At 48.9% G+C, this 21,784-nt stretch overlaps 6 protein-coding genes across 6 annotated transcripts; 1 reads left to right on the forward strand and 5 right to left on the reverse strand.

The window, feature by feature from the left end:
• Window positions 1–3,119: 3,119 nt before the first annotated feature.
• On the reverse strand, window positions 3,120–5,138 carry VFPPC_11364 (galactose oxidase; the record flags this gene model as incomplete). The annotated part of the gene is made up of 1 exon (XM_018289579.1): window positions 3,120–5,138. The coding sequence occupies one exon, from the start codon at window positions 5,136–5,138 to the stop codon at window positions 3,120–3,122; it is 2,019 nt and encodes a 672-aa protein (XP_018135762.1).
• A 670-nt stretch (window positions 5,139–5,808) lies between these two features.
• Window positions 5,809–6,408, reverse strand: VFPPC_18583 (hypothetical protein; the record flags this gene model as incomplete). The annotated part of the gene is made up of 1 exon (XM_022430171.1): window positions 5,809–6,408. The coding sequence occupies one exon, from the start codon at window positions 6,406–6,408 to the stop codon at window positions 5,809–5,811; it is 600 nt and encodes a 199-aa protein (XP_022285012.1).
• Window positions 6,409–6,476: 68 nt separating this feature from the next.
• VFPPC_18584 (DDE superfamily endonuclease domain-containing protein) lies at window positions 6,477–7,550 on the reverse strand (the record flags this gene model as incomplete). Its single annotated transcript, XM_018289580.2, has 1 exon — window positions 6,477–7,550. The coding sequence occupies one exon, from the start codon at window positions 7,548–7,550 to the stop codon at window positions 6,477–6,479; it is 1,074 nt and encodes a 357-aa protein (XP_018135761.2).
• A 1,889-nt stretch (window positions 7,551–9,439) lies between these two features.
• VFPPC_18585 (hypothetical protein) lies at window positions 9,440–9,793 on the reverse strand (the record flags this gene model as incomplete). The annotated part of the gene is made up of 1 exon (XM_022430172.1): window positions 9,440–9,793. One exon carries the CDS (start codon window positions 9,791–9,793, stop codon window positions 9,440–9,442), a length of 354 nt encoding a protein of 117 aa, XP_022285013.1.
• A 4,348-nt stretch (window positions 9,794–14,141) lies between these two features.
• VFPPC_14914 (glycoside hydrolase, family 35) lies at window positions 14,142–14,984 on the reverse strand (the record flags this gene model as incomplete). The annotated part of the gene is made up of 1 exon (XM_018292682.1): window positions 14,142–14,984. The coding sequence occupies one exon, from the start codon at window positions 14,982–14,984 to the stop codon at window positions 14,142–14,144; it is 843 nt and encodes a 280-aa protein (XP_018135760.1).
• A 362-nt stretch (window positions 14,985–15,346) lies between these two features.
• VFPPC_18586 (ATP-dependent DNA helicase PIF1) lies at window positions 15,347–21,695 on the forward strand (the record flags this gene model as incomplete). Its single annotated transcript, XM_022430173.1, has 6 exons — window positions 15,347–15,529; window positions 15,614–17,801; window positions 20,361–20,869; window positions 20,952–20,984; window positions 21,046–21,461; window positions 21,509–21,695. The coding sequence occupies 6 exons, from the start codon at window positions 15,347–15,349 to the stop codon at window positions 21,693–21,695; spliced, it is 3,516 nt and encodes a 1,171-aa protein (XP_022285014.1).
• Window positions 21,696–21,784: the final 89 nt, after the last annotated feature.

Genomic DNA, 21,784 nt, shown 5'->3' on the forward strand with positions numbered 1-21,784 from the left:
GCTTGCTCGCGTGCGAGGTCTAGAGCAGACCGAAAGAGGGCTTTGGGTGTTATGTAAGTATTGGCTTCCTCCAATTGGACTTGCTGGCGCATACGCTCTCTGTCCAGCTTATCTGGACAGGGAATCGTTGTTGTGCAGCAGCGCCGAGTACCCTTGCCGCGGAAGCAGTCGTCCAAGAATATTTGGGATTGTCTCAAATCTAAATAAGGCTCATCGACACCGCGGTTGCCATGAGGCTTGGGAAGGCTGCTGAAGAAGTTATCTGGCCATGTCGCAAAAATATTATACAAGGCATTATCGTCTCCAGCGCCGTAGTGAAGTTCGGGGTCGAATGGTGTGGGCTCCCACCTTTGGCCCTCAGGGACCGACTGGGCAGCTGTGCTGTCGTTTCGCCCAGCACAGGTGAATGAAGCTATGATCTCCTGAGAGCTCATTGTAACATGCACGATATATTGTTTGATAAAATGAAAGGGTTTGTGGTATTTTGGTCTAATTACATTGGAATATTCCGGCAGCAATGCGGTACTGCTTGCCACTTGCTGGAATGGCGTCGACTGCCAAATTAGGAATACCAGCCACACGGCCCCCGTACGACGGCCCCCGTAGCAAAGTGGTTCGGCCCGCATAGTCATTGCCTTCTTAATCCAGCTCTTTCTACCTTTAGAGCCTTTTCGAGATAATAACTCCTCCAAGACATATCGTTTGTTCCTCCATACGGCCAGCGGCAGGTCTGCAATCGTGGCATGACCAGGTATGGTCGCTAGGGACCCCGATTCAAATTGGCTAGATAAGTTCTTCGGCCGTTTGAAGAGTGAAAAGGCAGAGGGTGCTGGTGGGGTAGTCATAGTAACCTGCTGGTATCTGTCATCGGTCAACCGTAAAGTGGGTTCTAAAGGGACGTAAATGATCGCCTGTCGAAGGAAGACGCGTTTACCTAGAAACGCGACGCGAACTGGGGATATATGTTAAAACAATACGCAAAACATACCGTGAAATCGTTAGCTCTTATAGGTATTCTGCTAACAGAAGCTCAGGTCTCTAGGGTAGCGACCAACGCCGCTATGCATGCCGTGTAAGAGTGCCATGACCACGACAAGGCCATATCAAATATATCAAACGCAAAGCAAATCGAGGATTTTGGATTTATTTGATTTGATACAAAATTTAGAACTATTTGTTTGATTTGTTTGGTAGTTTGTTTGATGTGATTTGATTTGAGAGCAGCGCTGGCTGAGCCACCTCGGCACCAGCCGTCTTACCGTTGTTAGTTATGGTGCAGCTAGCTGTCGCAACTTCATCCCATAGATCACCGCGGCCACCGGGAAGAATGGGTCTAGACGCAGCTCCAGGGGTGGCACTGGATGAGATCTGCAGGTTGGCGTAGGAGAAGTTCGTGTACGCTGCTCTCGGTTAGAACTCGGAGTGCTAGGGTTCAGTGATGGATAGAAACATAGACGTTTCAGATACAGTTTCATATGATATGAAACTGTGCTCTGTATCGTTTCACTGAAACGCCTTGCGGTTTCAGTTTCAGAGTTTCAGTAAGTTTCAGCATATAGTATAAATATCGCCATAACTCCCAATGTAAATGTCACTATTCAATTCTCTGGTTTAATATCTCCATATCTGGCTTTGAAATGCCACCACACTTGTTTAAAGCGCTCTTTTTATGCTGAACTTAACTCAGACTCGGAACTTTTGAAATGTCAGCCCCACTTTGTAAATCCGACGATGCGAAACCTGACCTCGACAAACCGCGCAAGAAGGGCATCACGGATGAGTTTTGTCACGCCGATTGTCATTCAAGTTCAGTAACTAGATAATTGGTCAAGATATCCAGTTTACAGCGTTTTCATACGTTGCTTCTCGGCCAGATGAAGGATAAGTATGAAACATATGAAACATATGAAACGAAACCGGAACAGACTTCCGTTTCAGTGATTGAAACTGACACTGAGCTCTGTTTCAGTTTCAATACGTTTCTATCCATCACTGTTTGCCGACGACCTGGATGCAGGCGGAGAGATTCCACTATAATTTCCATAGCTTATGAGACTTTGATTGGGTTGTGTCTGCCCGGCTGCTGTTGCGTATCTGCGATCAATTCGCAGACTTAGGACTATCACGTGAATAATATGGCCGTGTATATTATCATATATTGTGATCATATCATATCAGCCTCATATGATATGGTGAGGGCCATGGCCATATCATATATGATATGACCTTCGAAAATCTAATCATATATGGTAATATAACACTATTGGACACACTGTGTATATCTGGAACATATGAAATCAAGCCACTTGGATCAGAATTCCCCTTTGCGACAACGGGATTTGCAGTTGTCGCCCGACATTGGTGAGTTCCTTAAATCCATTACAAATGGAACAATCTAATCCGATTCAGTGGACCAGGCAAGTAGCGCCATTCTGGCCTGTTTCTACAGTGTCTTCGAACACCCCGTCGCCGCAGCTGGGATAGGGGCAGATTGTGAGAGCTTCATTGGTGGTGTTATTGGTATGCCGAGTGCACCCTCAACGGCCCGGCCCGTTGCAACATAAGCTTGAGCTGTGCTGGGAACTCCATCTATTTTCTCCTACATTGATTCATTCTTTTCTTGCTTAACTTTACGATGCTCACTCAGTCTGACAGATCGTGAGACCAAAGAGGCTTGGTCTAGTCTGGTCTGACCGCCTAGACCCGACCAGACGAGACCATTCCGACCACTGCCTGGAGGAGTATAAGCAGCTTGCCTCTGGGATACCTGACCCGGAGCACTTCAGAATTAACATCAACTTGGGATGGGAGAAGCTAAATAAATATTACTGCGCGTTGGACAAGACACCCATCTATTATACACAGTGACGGTGAGCCACGGCCTTATTCATGGCACAAAATGGAACAAACGAGGAGATCAAGGGTATGAAGTGGGCGAAGGACACTGAGTCCTTTACCAGTTCAACGCTATCAGCGCTACCATTATTCATGCATTATTCGGCCTCAAGTACTGTATCTCACAAATTGGTCCTTTTGGGGCTGTCAGAAACGGCAACGCCTTCCAACCCCCGATGCCATATGTGCCGTTATACCAAATTACAAATTGCGCATACCATCCACTACACCAAGAAGGTGAGCGTTTTCGAAACGCTAGGAACTCCATTCGCATTCATGACAAACAACATGTAGTACCCAGGCAACAAAATGCCGGGATCGACTGGAGCATCAGCCACGTACTGATTCGTCCCGGATGTGTTCAGTGGCAACGGGATACGGCGCTGATCAGTATTTACAGTGTGTGTAGCGGTTCCGAAACGAATCAATGACGCAGTGGATACGGCTGAATCTGTTGTGATTGTGATTCTGCGGCCAGATTGTATAACGGAAGTAATGACAGGTCGAGTGGCAGGTTGACCATTGTTGGTTAAGAGGTACTGAGGTGTGAAGACTTGCCCATCGAAATGGTTGGTTTTGCAGTCACCGCAGAGGCCGCCGCCTGCGTTGAAGACTCGTCCATCGGACAGGAGGAGAGACATGCTATGGTACACCCGAATGATGGTGTTGGACTGTTGTTGGTAGAAGGTATCGGTATTAGGGTCGTAGAGCTCCGGGGTAAGTTGAGCTGTGTCGTCGGAAAATGGGACAGCGTAACTCTGGCCCCCCGTAATAAAGGTCTTACCGTCTGGAAGGACTACAGACGTATGGAAAGCGCGGGGACTCCACATGCCGTTACCGGCTACCTGAACTTGGGCTTGCGAACCAGGGTTTCCAATGGTGATTAGGTGCGCGTGGCCAGTGGCGTTACTGTCTTGGTAGGATGGCGAACCGCCAAATGTGAGGATCTTCCCATTGGTTGCGTCATACATGACTGCATTGCCGGACATGGAGTCGGGATCTACACCTTTTATGGTCTTCCTTATTCCCGCGGATGCTACCCTTCCATTTCCAGCAGTGAAGTACCAATTCATAGATGTACTGGGACCTGCTTGAAAGACGCTGCCGCTCTTCCAGCCGAATAGCCATCCGTGGTTATCAGCGCGATAAATACCCTGCGAATCGTGGGTGAGCATGGGGCGAACAAGGGCTGAGCTCAAATTTGTCCAAGCCTTGGCCTTGGGGTCGTAGACTTCGCCGTTCTTTTCGAGCCAGCCACCGCTCCAGCAACCGCCAACAGTGAAGATACGACCGTCGGACAAGGTGGTAGACGACTGATACCCACGAGGGAGATTCATATCCGGACCAGGGATCCATGTTCGCTTCTGATAATCGTAGAGAGTTGTCTTTCGAGCGGAGTTTCCACCAGTGACGACCATCTTTCCCGTGCCGTCGATAGATATACCAGGGCAGAACATGTCGTGATCTGTATCATCGACGAGTTTGGATGTAACAATCCCGGTGGCGGGGTCCCATATAGATGTAAAGACTCGGTCTTGTGACGTGCCAGCGTAGTTGTCGTACTTGTAAGATGACCAGATAATTACCTTCCCGGTGAAAGGGTCAACTGTACCTGCAACAGGAACAGTAGGGAAATCGATGGTCGGCCCCCATTTTCCATTTCCACTGTAAGCTGCTGGTCCGCCCTTTGCCTCGTAAACCTTCAGTTCGGCGAGACTAGTCCACTGGTGACCGTGGGCTTCACTCATAGCCCTAAGTCGAATGTACCGTATTAACTTGGTCTCGAAATTGGCGAACTTTTGTGTACTATCACCGGCGTACCAATTTCCCCTTGCGACCGTTTCCCAATTCTCGTTGTCTATACTAACTGAGACGTCGTGCTGGGCTATATATCCGTGATTGTTGCCGTCTTGGCGCGGGAGGGCGGATAACCCGTTAACATTGTGTGTAGTTCCGAGATCAACAACGATCTGGTGAGGTAGATTCGAGTTGTCAAACGCAGTATGCCAAAAGGTTTTGCCTTCCCCGTCGATGGCTTTGATACATTCATTACCAGGTTGGTAGCTGTCGCACGTTACTTTCCACCCAGCATGGTTGATTTCGTTCCCGATAGGTGCAGCGGCAGAGAGCTTGGCGAAGGTGGAATTTTCCCGATAGTGTTGTTTTGTTGTGATTTCGGAATTAATGGCAGCTGCTTGGCTGAGGGAGACGATCGCTAGTAGGGTTTGCGATGCGAGCTTCATTTTGGCTGCTCTGATGTAGATGATATCCGTCTTAACACAATACACTATTCGGAAATCATTTACATTACCGAGTCAAAAGGAACGTGGAAGCTAGTTAGATGTACTTTCCAAACTTACATCCATACCCCGTGCTGAGAACACTCTTTCACTACTCGATGGTGCAAAACGGTCCCTGCCAGGGTCCTCCTGACAGAGTGAAGGACAGATGACTAGGGCTGTTCCAAGTTTTGACTAGAGCGGCGGACACGTTCCTCCCAATAGCCGTTAACCAAGGCAAGCCAGCTTATGCACGGAACGTATATTGCATCGCCTATCCCTTTATTTTAAAGTCGAACCCACGCCTTAACTTCTAAGGCAGCGAATGAGGATCATCTATGCCACGACACTGCCTTCCTCGCCTGATTTTATTAAAGAACATGAAAGGTGGAAGCGGCCCATTGATCAATACTTGGGCAGACACGCTATCGATCCCGCTGTGCCCATGCGCCGGAAGTCAAGTGGCTTCGGCCCGGTAGAGCCAAGGCGTCCGAAAGGGGGGGAATGGCCAGGATTATAATTATTTTCACATAACGTGGGTGCATAACGAGCTGGCCACCATAACGAGCTGGCCACCTAATACAACTATCCTGCAAAGATTCTACAAAAAAACAACAACAACATAGAAAATCAATTAATCTTCACTGCTATCTTCTTCATTAGATGTTTCCACATCAATCTGACAAGTTCGCGCGTTATGACCGGTGTTGCCGCACACACCACACCGCCGACCCTTCGTCTCATCACGGGGCTTACGACCTTTAGTCTGGCGATCTTCCTGCTTTATCTGCTCTTCCACATTATTCTGGTCTTGAAGAGCTTGTCCCTCGGCAATAGTCATGCTACCGCCTTGACGTAATCGTGTTTTTTTAGCTCTACGCCGCTTGCTTAGTAGTGCATTTGCCTCTCGAAGTTGGTTAACCTCCGCCTTTAAGAGAGCCATCTTGTGCATAATACTGCATGTTCCCTTAGTAATCTGGTCTACAGCGACCAAAATTGATGTTGGTGAGCTTCCCTGATGGCGACTAATTCGTCTTTTAATATAGTCAGTCTGCGAAGTTGCCTCGGTTGGATTGTTTGGGGTCTTTGGAACCCACGCGTTTGGTAGCTCTAGTGCCTCTTCAACTGGCGTCGGAGTCCGTAGCCTTACATCTAGGCGCAATAAGACGCTTTTTGGATCAAATGGAATAAGTCCTGCGCCTCGAAAAGCTCCCTGAATATTTTCTCTTGTCATTGCGGCTTTAAATGCGGTAAAAAACGCAGGGAAGAAGTCGGCCTTAGTGATGTGGGTTATATGCGCCCTCATAAGTCCTTCAATTTCTTTGCCGTATTAAAAAACGCAGGGAAGAAGTCGGCCTTAGTGATGTGGGTTATATGCGCCCTCATAAGTCCTTCAATTTCTTTGCCGTATGCCTTCTTAAGCGGCCCAAAACAGCCAACATCTAGTGGCTGAAGAATGTGAGATGAATGAGATGGCATACATAGCGTGATAATCTTGTGGTCTTTGCAGAATAACTCAAATGCAGTTGAGTGGTGGCTCTCGTGCCCATCTAGGATAAGAAGACGGTATGCGCCACGAGTTTGAGGCTGAGTATGCTTTTCAAAGTGCTGGATCCAATCTACGGCTTTCTCATTTGTAGTCCAGCCGTTATGAGTTGTAGAGATCACCCAATCCTTTGGCAGCGTGCTATCTTCGTACCAGTTCGCTAGGTGATATTGCCCTGCAACGATGACAAATGGCGGGATAGCCTCCCCTCGAGAATTAATAGATTGAATCACTGAAACCCATTCTCTATCACCTGGCTGAGCTAAGGTTGGCTTCCCATATCTATCTGAGCTTGTAACAACCATAGTGGCTGAGATTATGCCCATCATAAAGCCGGTCTCGTCAAAGTTGTGGAAATCCTCCTCTAGGATGCCGTATTTCGCGACTGTATTGCGCACAAGCTCAAACCAGTCTCCAATTAGCTTTGGATCTTCGCATAAGGCCCTCTGGTAGTCATATTTACGCGTAAAACGCGTAGTAAGCTCTTTGTGGCGCTTGACGAAGTTTGAAGCCCATCGTGGTCCCACGGGAGGCGCGTCGCGATCCGCGAGCAGTTGATTCGCCATATCTTGTACACCGCTAAGCCGGGGAGGAAATGATCGCGCATCTAGGTTAAGGATATACTGAATAATTGTTGATTCCTCTAGATCCGTTAGTTTTCGTAAGTTAGGCGTAGTATCGCGTCGCGCCGCAATGCCGTTTAGACGAGCACTAAGTGAGCTGCGACTAACGTTGTAGACCTTTGCAATGGCTCGAATGCTTTGGTTTGGGCCTCTTTGAAAAGCCTGACTGGCTAAGATCATTCGACTTTCTTTGTCTTGAGATTCCATTTTTTTTAGGTGGAGAAATAGATGTTTAAAGGATACTACTTCCATTTGGGTTGTTGGGTGGCCAGCTCGTTATGGTGGCCAGCTCGTTATGGTGGCCAGCTCGTTATGCACCCACGTTATAATAAAGACGATGCCACGCAAACGATCAATGCTAACTACAAGATCACATATGTGTACCGTCAACAATTCGCCACAGCAATGCTAAGCAGAATTGGTGCAGGTAGCTGGACGGTTAAAGCCGGAAGTCGGAAGTGGCCGCGATGACGGGTTAATAAGACTCGGACGCCGATCAAGACTGCTCGCCAAAAGGGTCTCGACTGACACTCAAATAATCCTACCAAACTTTACTTTCTTCATTACAACATTTAGTAACAACCTTGATATATAAGACCCACATCCCGTATATACACTGTTCCTTTCCTATGAATTTGCTCCTCGTGCAGTATTATTCGCATCCAAGTAGATAACACCAGAGCCGACATCAGGTGGGACGGGCGCAGCTTCAGCAGCACCATTGGATCGTCTAAAAGTGGTATGGTTAGCCCCTCCTCTGTGTTACACGACGTATTAACTTCCGTTGCACATATGTTCTCCTTGTCTCTCGCATCGCGTGATCATGGCCCAGACAGAACATCATCAACTAGAGGCGGCAGGCTATTTTGGGAGTAACTTTGCTTCTCAAAGTAATACATAACTGCTAATAACTAGCTGGTCAATCTGGCGTTGGTTAATAATTAAGTGGAGCGGCGAATCGCCCTTGATCCCTTGTGTAGTATTTGTTTCAAACACAACGGTACCCACCAGAGTCTAATCGTAATGCAATGTAACCAAGTACGAGTCAGTGATTTAGGTGAGCCGACTTATGTTTAATTAATAACTCATTTTCAGCAGTACAAGGACCGGACTTTCACCGAGTAGGGCTAAGCTGTTGGCACAGCTTCTGTAACGGGCTGAGCCCGATAGTGGCTCGGCTTGCACTCTCGCCTTTTGTCTCCGGCCTTGTCTCTGGTAACCCCCAGCAACAAGCGAGATTGGCAGAAGCAAGCTCACAAGCCTACAAGAGCCCTGCGAGCTCTTTCTTTCTTGCTCTCCTTTTCCTTTTCTCCTTAGCTTTGGATACATGTTCATAAGTCACCTAGCCAATTGTCAATATACTCGCTTGGACCGTTATATTTTCCAATGGGAATATCCTAACCAGCGTAATCTGATGACTGTGTTCGGTGAGGCTGGTATTATGGACGGTTCCGCTTGTACAATGCTCCTTACCGTTACCTAGATACGAATCAATTTATGTCATATTCTCGTAGTTATCGTGGCTGCTTGCTATTCCGCTGCGGCCACCCCGAATCCCTATATGACACCACCATTTCTCGAGCACTCTCAACAACAAGAGAAGGTCTTTTGAACCGGCTGCGCGCGCTGAAATCATATTTACCCGACTCTCCGTCTTATTATTTGGTCGACTTGACAGTTGCGAGGGTACCAGACTACCGGCATCTCTGGTGCTAACGGAAGAGTGACGATTATTTCGTCCTAAGACACCTCATTCTCTTCGGTAGCATCAAAGCTTCCTGGTGTGTTGGCTGCTTCCGTTGGGCTATTTCTCGATTGCCATGCTTAAGAGCATCTAGAACCTGTCTATTTGCCTCTTTCTCTTGCTTCCTGGCTTCCTCTGCCTGCCGTTTTGTTGCCTTTCCTCCCCTCGTTTGCCTCCTCTCTAAAGCTTATGCCTTTGCGCCGCCACCTTCTGTTGCCGTTGAGCTTGTCCGTCTCCTCGGAAGAGCCTCCTCTTGCTTTTTGGCTTCCGTCGTGGCTTTCTTCAGAGGTGCTAGGGCGATGTTTGCTGGGCTAAATACCTGAGCCGAGTTAGGATGAAATAGGTAATTCAACTACACTGCCGAACCTAATACTCGAAAAGTTGAAGATGGGCATCCAGTTCCACTCCGAACCACGTGCCAGGGTTGGCCATGCTGATTGAACGCCGAAAAGTGCGGCAACTCGCCGAACCCAGCGAAACGTGAGTAGATCTCGGCGGCGTAGGTTGGTTTCCAGGCAGTATTTGGTGGGGGTACGGGGGTTGTCGTTGTGGGTCTTCCCGCACGGAACCCACAGGTGGTTACAGTTTGGCAGTCAAGGAGATACTGGTTTTCGCAGTTAAACAAGGCGCATCCTGGTACGCATGAATATTCATGAAGGAGGAGAACCCACAGTAGGAATACATACGCCTTTACGAATTCGGGCATAGGTAGTTGGGACTGCGGTGTGAACCCACGACACTAACTGCGGGCCGCATCATGGCGCTGGGAACTGTGCCACGACAATGGGCTGGACTGCGGCCCAGCGGCTCATTTTCAAGCTCGATAAGGCGCCAAATCTTACCCATAATAAGTTTTCAACGCTCAAATGGACCGGAGCTTTCCAGAGTGCAGCCCCGTACTGCCTATGAAAGCTTTAGATGAACTTGGCACTAAGGGGGCACCCGCAGCCAACTAACTCTTGCTCTTCAGTGTGTGAGTCACCAAGAAATCAAAAGCAGTGATGCAAAGTCCAGCAACGTAACTAGATGTCGCGTTGGCTCACCTGTCTGCCAATACGAACTCCCTCTGGAAAAGGAAAGCGAGAGCGTCAATCTCGACATGGACACGCCAGCAACACGAGTCAGAATAGTCAATACTCGCAGTTGAGGCTTGATGTGATGTGCGAACCAGGAGCTGCGACTTACTTAATAAGTCCCTTCGACTGAAGAAGGTTTTCAAGCAAACCAACCAAGGCGGCCCTTGCTGTTTGCTTCACAGTCACATTTTAGGAAGAGTCGCGTGAAACAGCCCGCGCGACATGTGGAGTATCGCAGTCCAATGCAGGCACCTGCAGACTTTAACCTAACCAGTGGGGCTGTGATCAGTTGGGTAATCCATGATTGTTGGAGCAGGGTATGGGATGTTGAAGTGGGCTATGCTGGCGTCGCATTTCCGGTCCGTGCGGATCCGCCCGAAACCACAGGATCTAATTGCAAACGCCACAATGGTTCGATGGCAGTGATTGAGTTATGTCAAGTACTGTGGGGAGCCAATTTTAGGATATTGGGTGTGTTCAAATATTGTTGCTTCGGCCAGTACAGGACTGAACTTGGAATGACGAGAAAGGTACTTAGAGGTGTGTGTGGTCTTGGATGCTGGTCCAACGCTTTCTCCCTCGAGGCCAGATCTCCCTGGTCGGCCGTCCCGACATAGGTCTCGGACCATACGACGTGATTTCGGCTTATTACCTTACAAATAGAGGGTTACAAGTTATTTGTACGGATAAAAAAGCTGTAACCACCGCACAGACAACCCACGTTTTAGCCTATCGAGATTCCGCCTCTATGCCGGCGCTGCGGTGAGAGGTTGGGCAGTTGATTCTTCGACACAAGGTTGCCGTACAGTCGTCTACCTTAAACTAAGGTCGAGCTTGCGCTCTCGCCTTCCGTCCCCGCTCAGCAGCTGCTCGAGTTCTCCTTTTCTTGTTTGAGAGGCTGAGCCGCTGCCTGTTCAACATAAGGCTGCCGCACAATTGTCTATTTAAAGTTCGGAAAGAAGGGAGGAAGACAAGCTCGAGGCTCGCCTGAGCTCGAGACCGTATGGTTGCTGCGTGTCAACTTAGGAGAAGTGAATTAATTTACACACTTCGGGCTGGTCCACAGTGTTGGGAGTAGCCTGTGACATCCTGTTCTGTTTTCTCGTCCTTTAGCTATTCGTTTGACGTCATCAAGACAATTGTCAATGCACTCGCTGGACCATTAAAGAAATTACATGAAACGCACGTGGCAGACAATTAGATTAGCCCCCGAATTGTTAGATACACTGAGGCTCGCGTCACGATGGGCCTCAATGGCATTCGAGTCAGAAGGAGTCGAGTACAAAACCTCCTCTGATTGCTTGATTGGCCTGGCCTGTGCTTTTACCAGCACGTGAATTGGTCGGCTGATGCCGACGCTAATGACGCCACTAACTGACGGCCTCGTGTCAGAAATTCGATGGCCTTAGAGTAATTTATCACGGAGAGATTCTATCTTTTTAAAGGTAATTATGTTTATTTTCCTTGTTGTTGTTCCTCTTCGTGAAGAGGAGAATGATACAATCCTTAATACTTATGTTATACTGCTGCCTCCCAGGCAGCAGCATACTGATTACTTTTTGTCCAATAAATCTTGTCAAAGGTGGCGGCTGCGCATAGTGCGGTTCATCACGGGCAGCGTCACAATCTGACACCTCGCTGCAAACACCCCTGAGCGTCGTATATAGTAGCAGCCTGACAGATGGATCTCATAATCTGCTGCCAGTTGGCACAAGTTAAAACACAAAATGGCTTTGGCATATCCAGCGAGACCTTCTTGCCATCTGTCCAATGGCAAGCCCAAACCCCATCCTCAGCCAAGATTCGTCGCAGAAGCAGTCTGTCGAGTGTCATGTCGATATCGCTAGCCCCTGAATTCCAGGGTTGGGGGATGTGGCTGATATGCAAGCCACCAACAGGGAAGTATTATCTTTAGCCAATGAACAGTATTTGCCGTTTCTCGATATGTTTTGTTGCATGCACCACATTGGGACAGATTGCACCCCGATTTTGGCCAGTGTGTCTGAAAGAGGAACCTGATGGGACTGTCGACTGAACTAACCAACGTACCGCGGGGGATCCGGTCTTCAAGGGGATTCATCCATTGCGGCTGGCGAATTCCAAGGAGTATATATGTTGGCTTCGCTTGAGCTGTAAGTCGTAGTATCCAGAAACTCTATTGAGCCTTAAGACTCTGTCTTGACATTTCAACTCTGCACCAATTACAGACAACGCCACGCAACATCCGCTACGCATTCGAAGCGCAGCAGTGACTATGGTCAGGTTGCATCACTTTCTTATCCTCGCATGTCTTCAATCGACAAGTTCTTGCAATATCGCCAATATGCCGACCGCTACCTTGGCATTGTCGTATGTAAATTGGACGAGGTTGCCTCAATGTGCTGTGAGTGCGTCCCCGGCAGATTGACTCCTCTTGCACTGGTCACAACATTGTGATAGCTTTGAGACCTGATTGTCCTCCAGGTACCCTGCTTGGCCATGAACTGCTCAAGCTCCAACCCGACGTGTATACACAATTGCGACAATGACGAGGCAAGGAATTACGGCTCGGCATGTGTTCTAGCGTCCTGCAGTTTGGTAGAAGCTTTCGGTATGGCTTTAAGTACGCTAGTTTCACTTCATGGAATCCCTCAAACTAATACCGGCTGTGTTGTTAGTCGCTTGGAACCTTACCGAGATGACGTGTAACAGCCAGAGAAGAGACCGATCCGCGGAGTTTATTGCCACCAATATCGCACTTGGCGTTATTGGAGTTGTCGTCGTATCCGCCCGCCTTATTTTCAAGCAGGGCTTTTCGGCGACGGGAAGGCTCAGCTCGGATGACTGGGTTCTCATTGCCATTGTATTGATCGGGTTACCTTGCATCGCATTTAATATTTTCGGCTTAACTGCTCATGGACTAGGCAGAGATGTCTGGACGCTCCGACCTACCGAGGTTTCTCGTTTCGCGTTCTACTTCTACGTTATGGAAATTCTATACCTGACGCTAGTGTCGCTGATTAAATTGAGCCTGTCGCTATTCTATCTCTCAATATTTCCTGGACGCTTCGTGCGACGCCTCCTGTTGGGCACCATCGCGTTTCATGTTTTATTCGCAGTCGTTATTGTGTTCATTACAATATTTCAATGCTCTCCAACCAACTACTACTGGACGAAATACAGCGAAGATGCCTATGCTGGCCGCTGCATCAATGCGAACGCTTCCGGATGGACTCACGCTTCCGTGAATGTGGCCGGAGATATATGGATGATTGCCATTCCTCTGAATCAAGTACGAAAGCTTAGGCTTCATTGGAAGAAAAAGATTGGGGCCATTATCATGTTCATGACAGGAATACTGTAAGTAACTGCTCTTTTGTGTGCGCCATATTTATCTTCAATCTTAAACTCGGAGTGTTTCGTATATATCGGCTAACGGACACTTTGGGCAGCGTTACAATCATCTCTATATTGCGAATGCAGTCTCTTCTATACTTCGCCAAGTCAAACAACCCGACTTGGGATCAATGGCCCATTGCGTTATGGTCTACGATTGAAATCAACGTCGGCGTCATCTGTACTTGTTTACCCTCCATCCGTCTGATTCTCGTGCGCCTATTTCCCGGCGTTGACTCGAATGCTTCGCCACAGACTTCTCACCCGGAGCATGAACAGTGGCATTCAAGCAAGAGTACTGAGCTAAGACACCGGGATGGTGAACTGTTAACTATGGAGCTACCGAGAATAGACTCAAACATGAGGGCCAGCTCTTGAACCTGTCCGGTGGCGGGATGGATTGGCGGCGACATCTTGGCTGCTCTCCCTCCCGATACCGAAAGCCGCGGGTTCTCTGTGACTCTTAAGCGCTCTGCTATATATTCCATGCACACACTAAAGCCCTCCACTGGACCTATTGCAATGCAACTACGGTCGTTGAGCGGGAGCCAGACGACGGGTGAGTATGAGTTGAGGGGGCAGGATTTATGAAGGAAGGGCTGCTCAATATCCGTCGGAACCAACACCGACCTTATTGCCATTGATGTAGATGATGACTCGATCACGAGGTTTGTCACCGGGGTGGAGCACGCCGGTGATGTTCTTAAGAACCTTATGTTCGTAGAGGACATAGCCGTACGACTGGCCCAGAGACTCCATAGCCGCAGGGCTATGAGAGTCCCTCTGTGGCTGATACGAACGAGTACCAAAGAGCGAAAGGACGGGCTTAAGGGAGAACGCGTCCACTTTGGCAACCCTGGGAAGCGCCGGCACCTTGGGGATGCTTCCAGAATGTGCGTACTTTGTGATCATATCGCGGAGCCTGTAATAAATCTCGGTCGGCCTGCCAGTCTCATCCAGCGGCGCGCCATAGTCATAACTTGAGGTGACAGCCGTGGTCGGGTTCGCCCCGGTGCTGCCGCTCTCGAAGCCAAAGTTGGTACCACCGTGAAACATGTATATGTTGAAGGAGTTACCGTTCTTTAGGATCCATTCAAGGTTATTAATGTGTGTGTCAATCCTGTTTTTGTCGGCAGATCCGTTGCTATGAGTGACGGAGGCAGACCAATTGTCGAACCACTGAAGCCAGTACTCGCCGTACAGACGAGGTCCCAGCATAGTAGGGTCAGTGACGTATTTGTCTAGAGCCTTGAAACCATCTTTCGGGTCGCGGCCATCCACAACCGCGAGGACGCCGTGTAACGTCCCTCCGGCCAAGTAACCTTTGCCGCCGCCATCGTTGGTGTACAAAAAGACTTCAAAATTGTCTCTCAGAATGCCCGCCATTCTTTGGAGGTAGGTCTTGTCACCGCCAAAACTGCCATACTCGTTTTCCAGCTGAGCCATAAGGATAGGGCCACCTTGTGTCAAGCTTCGAAATCGATCGATCAATCGATTTCGATTTCGATCATATCGATCAGCATCGTCACTTGATCGATATCGATCGATAAGCAGTCACTTATGATCGATTTGATCGTCGATCGGCATATTTTGAAGAAGAGTTCCGGGTAGGTTGCAGCCGACGAAGCGAAAACGTCGGTTCCAGTCAGAAGGTTCCATGTGAGACATCACACAATCATGGGGGCGTAATCGCCTAGACAAAATTTGCGACCATATGGCAATCTGACCATTCCCTTTTCGGCCATTGTTTACATCCTGCGCGATGCCAAGCATATCCAACCAACCCACCTGTCTGCTCCTCGATAAAAATGAATCTCGAGACCGGGGAGAGTTTTTGCAGTAAATGCGCAAGATTCTATATCGCCGATGACTTCCAAATTAACAAACAGGGGAAGCGAAACAAAACTTGCAAGCGCCACACAAAAAAACGCGTCACGTCGTTCGACGCTTGGGATGATTTCATTGCTCTTCTTCGGAATTGGAAGAAACCAGTACGTGAATACACACGCGCTAATCCGGCTGGCACGATTAACGGGTAGATCATCAGTACGATTCTGACAGTCTCTTCTGTATAGGACCAAAACACTACTCTGAATGGGAATTTTACGTTCTGCCTGGATGCTCTCCCGGTCAATTTCGGCTTTCTACGCGTTCTTAGCAGTGCCCACGGCAACGAGAGCAATACCTATTTTGACAGATTTCCCAGATCCGAGGTTAACACGGCAATGCGTGAACTGAGTGACATAATTTGGAAAGCAGGAGGATTTCGCTTCAAACACACGGGAACTAATCAAAATTTCGCGTATACCTATCACTGTTCGCAAGATCTGATGCACGCAAGAAGCTATCAATCCGCCGTTGAGGCAGAGAAGCAGCGGGATGGCCGCAGTATGGCGCGATTCCCGTGCAAGAGTAAGCTCAATATGCGGCCATGCTTGCAAGACCGAACCCTTAGCCTTTCAATTCACCACGAATGGCATACGCCGTATGAAGATATCGAACTGCCACCAATGGTGCAGGGACTAATTAACTCGCGCGTTTCAAGCAAGACGCCTTCAGAAATCTACCGCGAGCTTCGAGATATTCCAGAAGCGAGAACAGTAACAAGACATCAAGTCTATTATCTCTGGCAGAAGGCAAACTCGGAGATCTGGCGCCGAGATGCTGATCCTTTGGTGTCCGCGACGATGCTCCTTTCCGAGGACCATCGCTATCGCGACCACCATAGTATCTTTACCGCAGGAAATGTAAGGGCACTAGGTTTTTTTGCTTCTGAGCCTATTATGAGGGTTACTAAGACGACTCCTCAATTAGTGATGGATGCCACGTATGGAACCAACAGCGGTGGGATGGACCTTTTTGCTGTTTTAGCCGAGGTCGAAGGCACCGGCGTTCCTCTCGCATACTGCCTCGTTGAACTGGTCAAGCCTCAGAATCCCACGGACACAAAACCATCCAGGGCAGACCCGGGAGCCATGACCCGCGTTATTCAACAGTTCCTAGAGCGACTGAAAGGCTATGGGCTCAATCCAGGGAGCTTCGCAATTGACAAAGATCCGGCGGAAATTGGGGCCGTTCATGCGGTATGGCCCGGCATCACGATTCAGCTTTGCTATTGGCATGTCAAGCGGGCTGTCAGCACGAAGCTGAATTCATCCAAAGGCGCAAACGTGCTGAGCCACTACCGTCCGGAAGAAGCGCAACAGTTAATTCCGCACCTCGAGATTTGCTGGGGCTCTATTCCTATCCGGCGACCGGTCAGCCATCGATACGGCAGGTGCGATTGTCCGTCAAAAGATGAAAGTATTGAAGCGAATGGGAGACTGGAACCAGCAACAAAAGAGGAGCGAGATACAGTTCTTGAAATATTCTGCCGCCATTTCAACCTCCATCCGCTGATCCCAGATCTCAATGGCACCTACAAATCCTCGAGTACGCTGCATCGAGAATGTGCGGTTGAGATGTATACGTGGTGTAAACTTCGTGGGTATTATCGTCTCTGGGCGTACCTGTACGTTAACTGGTATTGCAAGGAGCAGTGGAAGCTATGGGCGCGAGCGGCTGATCCCAGTCAAATCCCCGTAGTGAAGACGACGATGATTGCCGAGTCACATTGGCGAACGCTGAAGCATGACTATCTTCATCGATTCAACCGACCGCGCGTGGACCTAGTCGTGTGGATTTTGACATCCCGCGTCCTTCCTGATGCAGTTCATCGGATGAGAGCCATTTCGCGGGGCGAGTTTCGAATATTCAAAGCCCGGTGGCGGGAGGCATTCAAGAGGCAGTGGAGAAAGGAATCTTGCAAGGCCGTTGATCCAGAGAAGCTGAGGGAATACCATACCGATCCTGTCAATTGGGTGTGTGCTTGCAAGTCCTTTTTGCTTAGTCGCTTCCTTCTTTGCAAGCATGTCGTGCATTGCTTTGAGTCACCGGGCGCAGAATTTTTTGAAAGTGTTCGTCGGCGAACGACGTACCCTTTCTGGAAAGACGAAGGACTAAATCTGTTGCCTGAATACGTGCCGCGAGTGGAAATACCTCAGCGACTCCCGGAGAACGATTCTAAAGAGTTGGCATTCGATTCCGAGAGTGATTCAGGGCGAGATGAGGATGCTGATGATGAGCCAGATGTGGTGCCCATCGCGATCAAGGTTGAGGAGTTCAGAAAAAAGATGAGGGATGTTATGGCACTTTTTGATGAGCAAGTGGTGAAAGGAAGTGAAAAGTTTATTGAACGATTTATAGCTTCAAACGAAATTAATTGTACTTTATTGGAGGAAGTTGCGCGTTGTCAAAATAGGCGGAGAATGCCTCAAACTTGGGGGAGATACCGTCATCCAGCGACGTGTACCTCAAGTGAATTTAGAAAGACAGAGTTTTGATTGGCTGATATTCCCGGGCCGCCAGTTTTCCACATGATCGCATATTTTGTCTAGGCGATTACGCGCACTTGCTGAGCACCAGACGCGACTTTCAGTGCCGTCGGACGCGTCATTGCTGGAGACGCCAAACTAATGGTGCGCTCTGCCGATATTTCTCCGGGCAGGGGATTTTGTGAAGTGCCACGCCCCAGTTTCTGGATACCCATTTTGTGACTTGATTACTTGCATGCTTCTCATGGCTCATCGGCTGCCCAGCAGGAGGACTCCGTAGCCCGAGTTGTCGCAGAGCATCTGAAGTCGTTTGCCAACCGTCTTACGATAGTGGAATTTTTCTCTTCGTGTATCTTTCACGTCTTGTTCAATAACTCCACAGTCACTGCATACAACTAGGGAAGAAAAAGCTCTATGGCGATGGACGAGTTTTTAGTACCCTTCGATTTCGCTATTTTGGCGGACTTTACATCTTGTTCGTATTGCAAATAAAGCTGGTACCGCAATACCCTGTGAAAACGCTAAGTAGGGCCATCGGCTGGTGCAAGCCGTTCTAGGCGCCATTACCGCTGATGGACGCGTTATGGACGCGTTTTCCTTGGTAATTGCCTAATATGTCACAGGTTTACTATTAAAGTTATAAAATTTCACGCGTTTCAAAAATTCGTTCTGAGCTGGTGGTGGTTTTTTTTTTTTTTTAACACAGCCCAGGTCTATTAATACGAAGCCTAGGTCTCAAAGCAGATTCTCATTTCTGGATCAAAGAGACATGTCTCTGCAGAGGCCGGGACTGCTGGACCAAGTCAACTCAAGACTAGAGTCTAATATTAATAATACAGTACGTATTAATACGTACAAGTGCTGGGAATGTTCATATTTGAGGTTGACGAGCTTTTGGCCAGCAGGGAGCACAGGTTTTGTGGGCTGTCACCGACACTGTCGGTCAGGACAACCAATCAGCTTTTCGTCCTTCGCACACACAGCGGAAGTATTAATACTAATATTTGTTTATCCCTTACTTTAGTAATGGACACCTGGTTAACATTAGGTCTATGCACAGTTAGAGATGCAGACGGCAACACGTTGGAGGTTGAATAGCGCGGGCATGCTGAGGAAGACCACTTTACAGCGCACCTGCTGAGTTGTATGCCTCTGTGCATTCGACCCACCTCTTGTGCTGGTACTCGCTGGACGCACCAGCTCGCCTATCGCCAATGCTTCCAGTCTCTGGCCGGTGGATTTATGTCAGCCCTGTTCAAGTCACGATGCTAGAAAACACAAGTCAACAGACGTCATGCAATTCGGCTTTAAGGACAATGCCTTTGTCATTCTATTAAGCACGGCTTATGATGGTTGGGAGGCCCCTAAAGAGAAGCTTCGTCATCAGCTGGCAAAGTCGTCCACAAGTGCAAAGACAGCCAGAGTCCCATTTCAAGGGCAGGCTACCAGAGTGCTTGAGATCCCCCTGTTGATTGATGCATACAACAACATGAATGGAGTCGATATCGGAGATCAATTACGTTCAGAGTTCCAGACTGGGAGGAGACTTCGACGAGGTGGTCAGCAAGTTCTTCTGTACCTGTTTCTACTTGGAATGAGGATCCGTAATAGTTGGTTTTTACGAGACTGATAACGGGACAGAAGTAGCGATCACAAACCCATACCTACTTCAACGTCACGGCTGGGGTAAACCAATTACGAGTCAGAATAGATTTCGAAAGCGCCTCTATTTTGAGATCTTCGAGAGGTTTGGTCGGCAGGTGGACCTTCGAAATAGTGGGTTGGCAAGTTCTGAAGAATCTGCTGCTGCCCAAGGTTCCATGCATAACCACTTGAAGGTACATCTCACGGAACGTGGCATTTGTGCCTTTTGCTCTTCAAAACGACGAAATACATTACTAAATCAATCACAACTAGTAAAACGGCCACCCCAGAAACACTCTGTTATCACAGGGTGTCGGAAATGCGCGTTGCGTTGTGTAGTAATTCGAAAAGGAACTGTTGGGATCAGTGGCATTCTAAAGGTTGACATCGCGGTGGACTGAGGTTTGTATGTACTTTTTTGTACCAGTGGGTCGATGACATGGGTTCTGGCCCATCCGATTGGCCCCTAGCTTGTTCTCTCCAAAACGTAATAATTTAGTGCTCAAGGAGATAGCCTCGTGGAATACTAGAAAAACTCGCTATTGGGAAGATGATTGCCCCTCGTCCTCGGACCCTTACGCTACGAATTTCCACATATTCATGATATCACCAACTCACACTCCTCTCATCCTTACCAGCTCGTCCAACTTTGCAATGCACTGCGGCAGATATTCCTTTACCCCATACGCAGCAAGGTAGTCTCTTTCCTCAACTAAATCACTCAACGCCACCTTGACCCAATCATCCGCCTGCTCCCTCCGATGGGTTCTGACTTACAACCTCGCCCTTGATTTGACTGGCCCAGGTCCGTCGGCAGGCTTACAGCGGTTTGAGACCCGAGCGCTCCGGCGCACTCTGAAATTGTGGCTTAGCGAGGCCGAAGTGTCGCGTGAGAGGAACTGCGTGTACCACGTGCTGGACCACGACTACACTGAAGCTCATATTTCGCTAAAGGCGTTGAAGGCGCGAGATTTGGCTCAGGTCCACGTTCTGAAGGAGATATCCAGCGAGTTGGCGGTCGATGTCTTCCTCGCGCTACTAGAAAAGGAGCAGATGGGAAGCTGCGAGTACAACCATTGGGACAGGAGGTACGCCAGGTATAATTACTACAACGACGACGACGATGACGATGAACCCAGCTATCACAACCTCGATGAAGTTTTCCAGACGAGCTATGCAGTGAAGACCCTTGTCGACTTGGAGGGCCATGTGGTGACGCAGGGCCTGCACCTCCATGAAGATGACATCCTCCAAGAAGACTGCTTCGAGGACCTTGAAGCGGAAGAGGAGTACGAAGGGTATATGGGTAACTCGGTGTGTCTCTATTGGCTGCTGAATTCGAAGCTAGCTCCAGGATTACTGTTAAGTGCTGGATGTACTAACTCGGTTTTTTTAGGGCCCAACGGCGACGCACTGGTATCGAGTGACGGTACGCCGCCCCTTAATCATATTTGCCATCGCTGGTCACCACTCACTCCTCAAATATCTAGGCTGTCGTCATCGTTCCCCGTGATTCGCTTGTGTCTTTCTTTAATTCCTACGATCGTTCTGGGTACTTTTCATCCCACGAGAACCTAAAGGCACAGATCCGGTATTTGGCTCGAGCATGTTTGCAGCCACAGGCCCCCGAGTCTTCGGTCAACACGCTGGTAAAACTATCTGAGCAGGCGTGGAACAACTGCGACAAGACCACCAACGGCTTTGGCGCGCAGGAACCGTCGATTGATGGGGACGGCATACGGGACGTCCTTAAGGCTGCGATCCAGCACAGAAAATATACTTTCTTTGAAGAGGCTGCTGGCCATCACCAAGGCCTTCTGCCGCTGGATTTCTTTGTCTGGATGCGGCAGTGGTTGAGTACTGGCAGCAGTGGCACTAATGGACGGTTTAATGCTATTCGAAGGGGGTACGCTTGCCGGATCATGTTGCCCTTTCGAGAGCTAACTATAGTAGGATATCCTCTGCCATTTCCTCATACCCTTATTTCGCCGACCAATTTAGGGCCATCACGAACTTCGTGCCCATTCCAAATGAAGCTTTGACTCCTGACACTTGTGCCACTCCTGATTACATTCTGGACTGGGCTCGTGAAAAACTCCGCTTCTGCCTGGATGCCTGCGCGTCCAAGTATTTAGTCTGATGGTCCCCAGCCTTTGCCTGGAGCTGTCTGAGAAAATGAGCAGTCTTTTTTCGAAGTTCGTCTCCGCCCAAGTCCGTCTCGAGTGTTGC

The sequence above is a fragment of the Pochonia chlamydosporia genome, assembly GCF_001653235.2.
Source record: "Pochonia chlamydosporia 170 chromosome Unknown PCv3seq00015, whole genome shotgun sequence".
Classification (NCBI taxonomy): domain Eukaryota; kingdom Fungi; phylum Ascomycota; class Sordariomycetes; order Hypocreales; family Clavicipitaceae; genus Pochonia; species Pochonia chlamydosporia.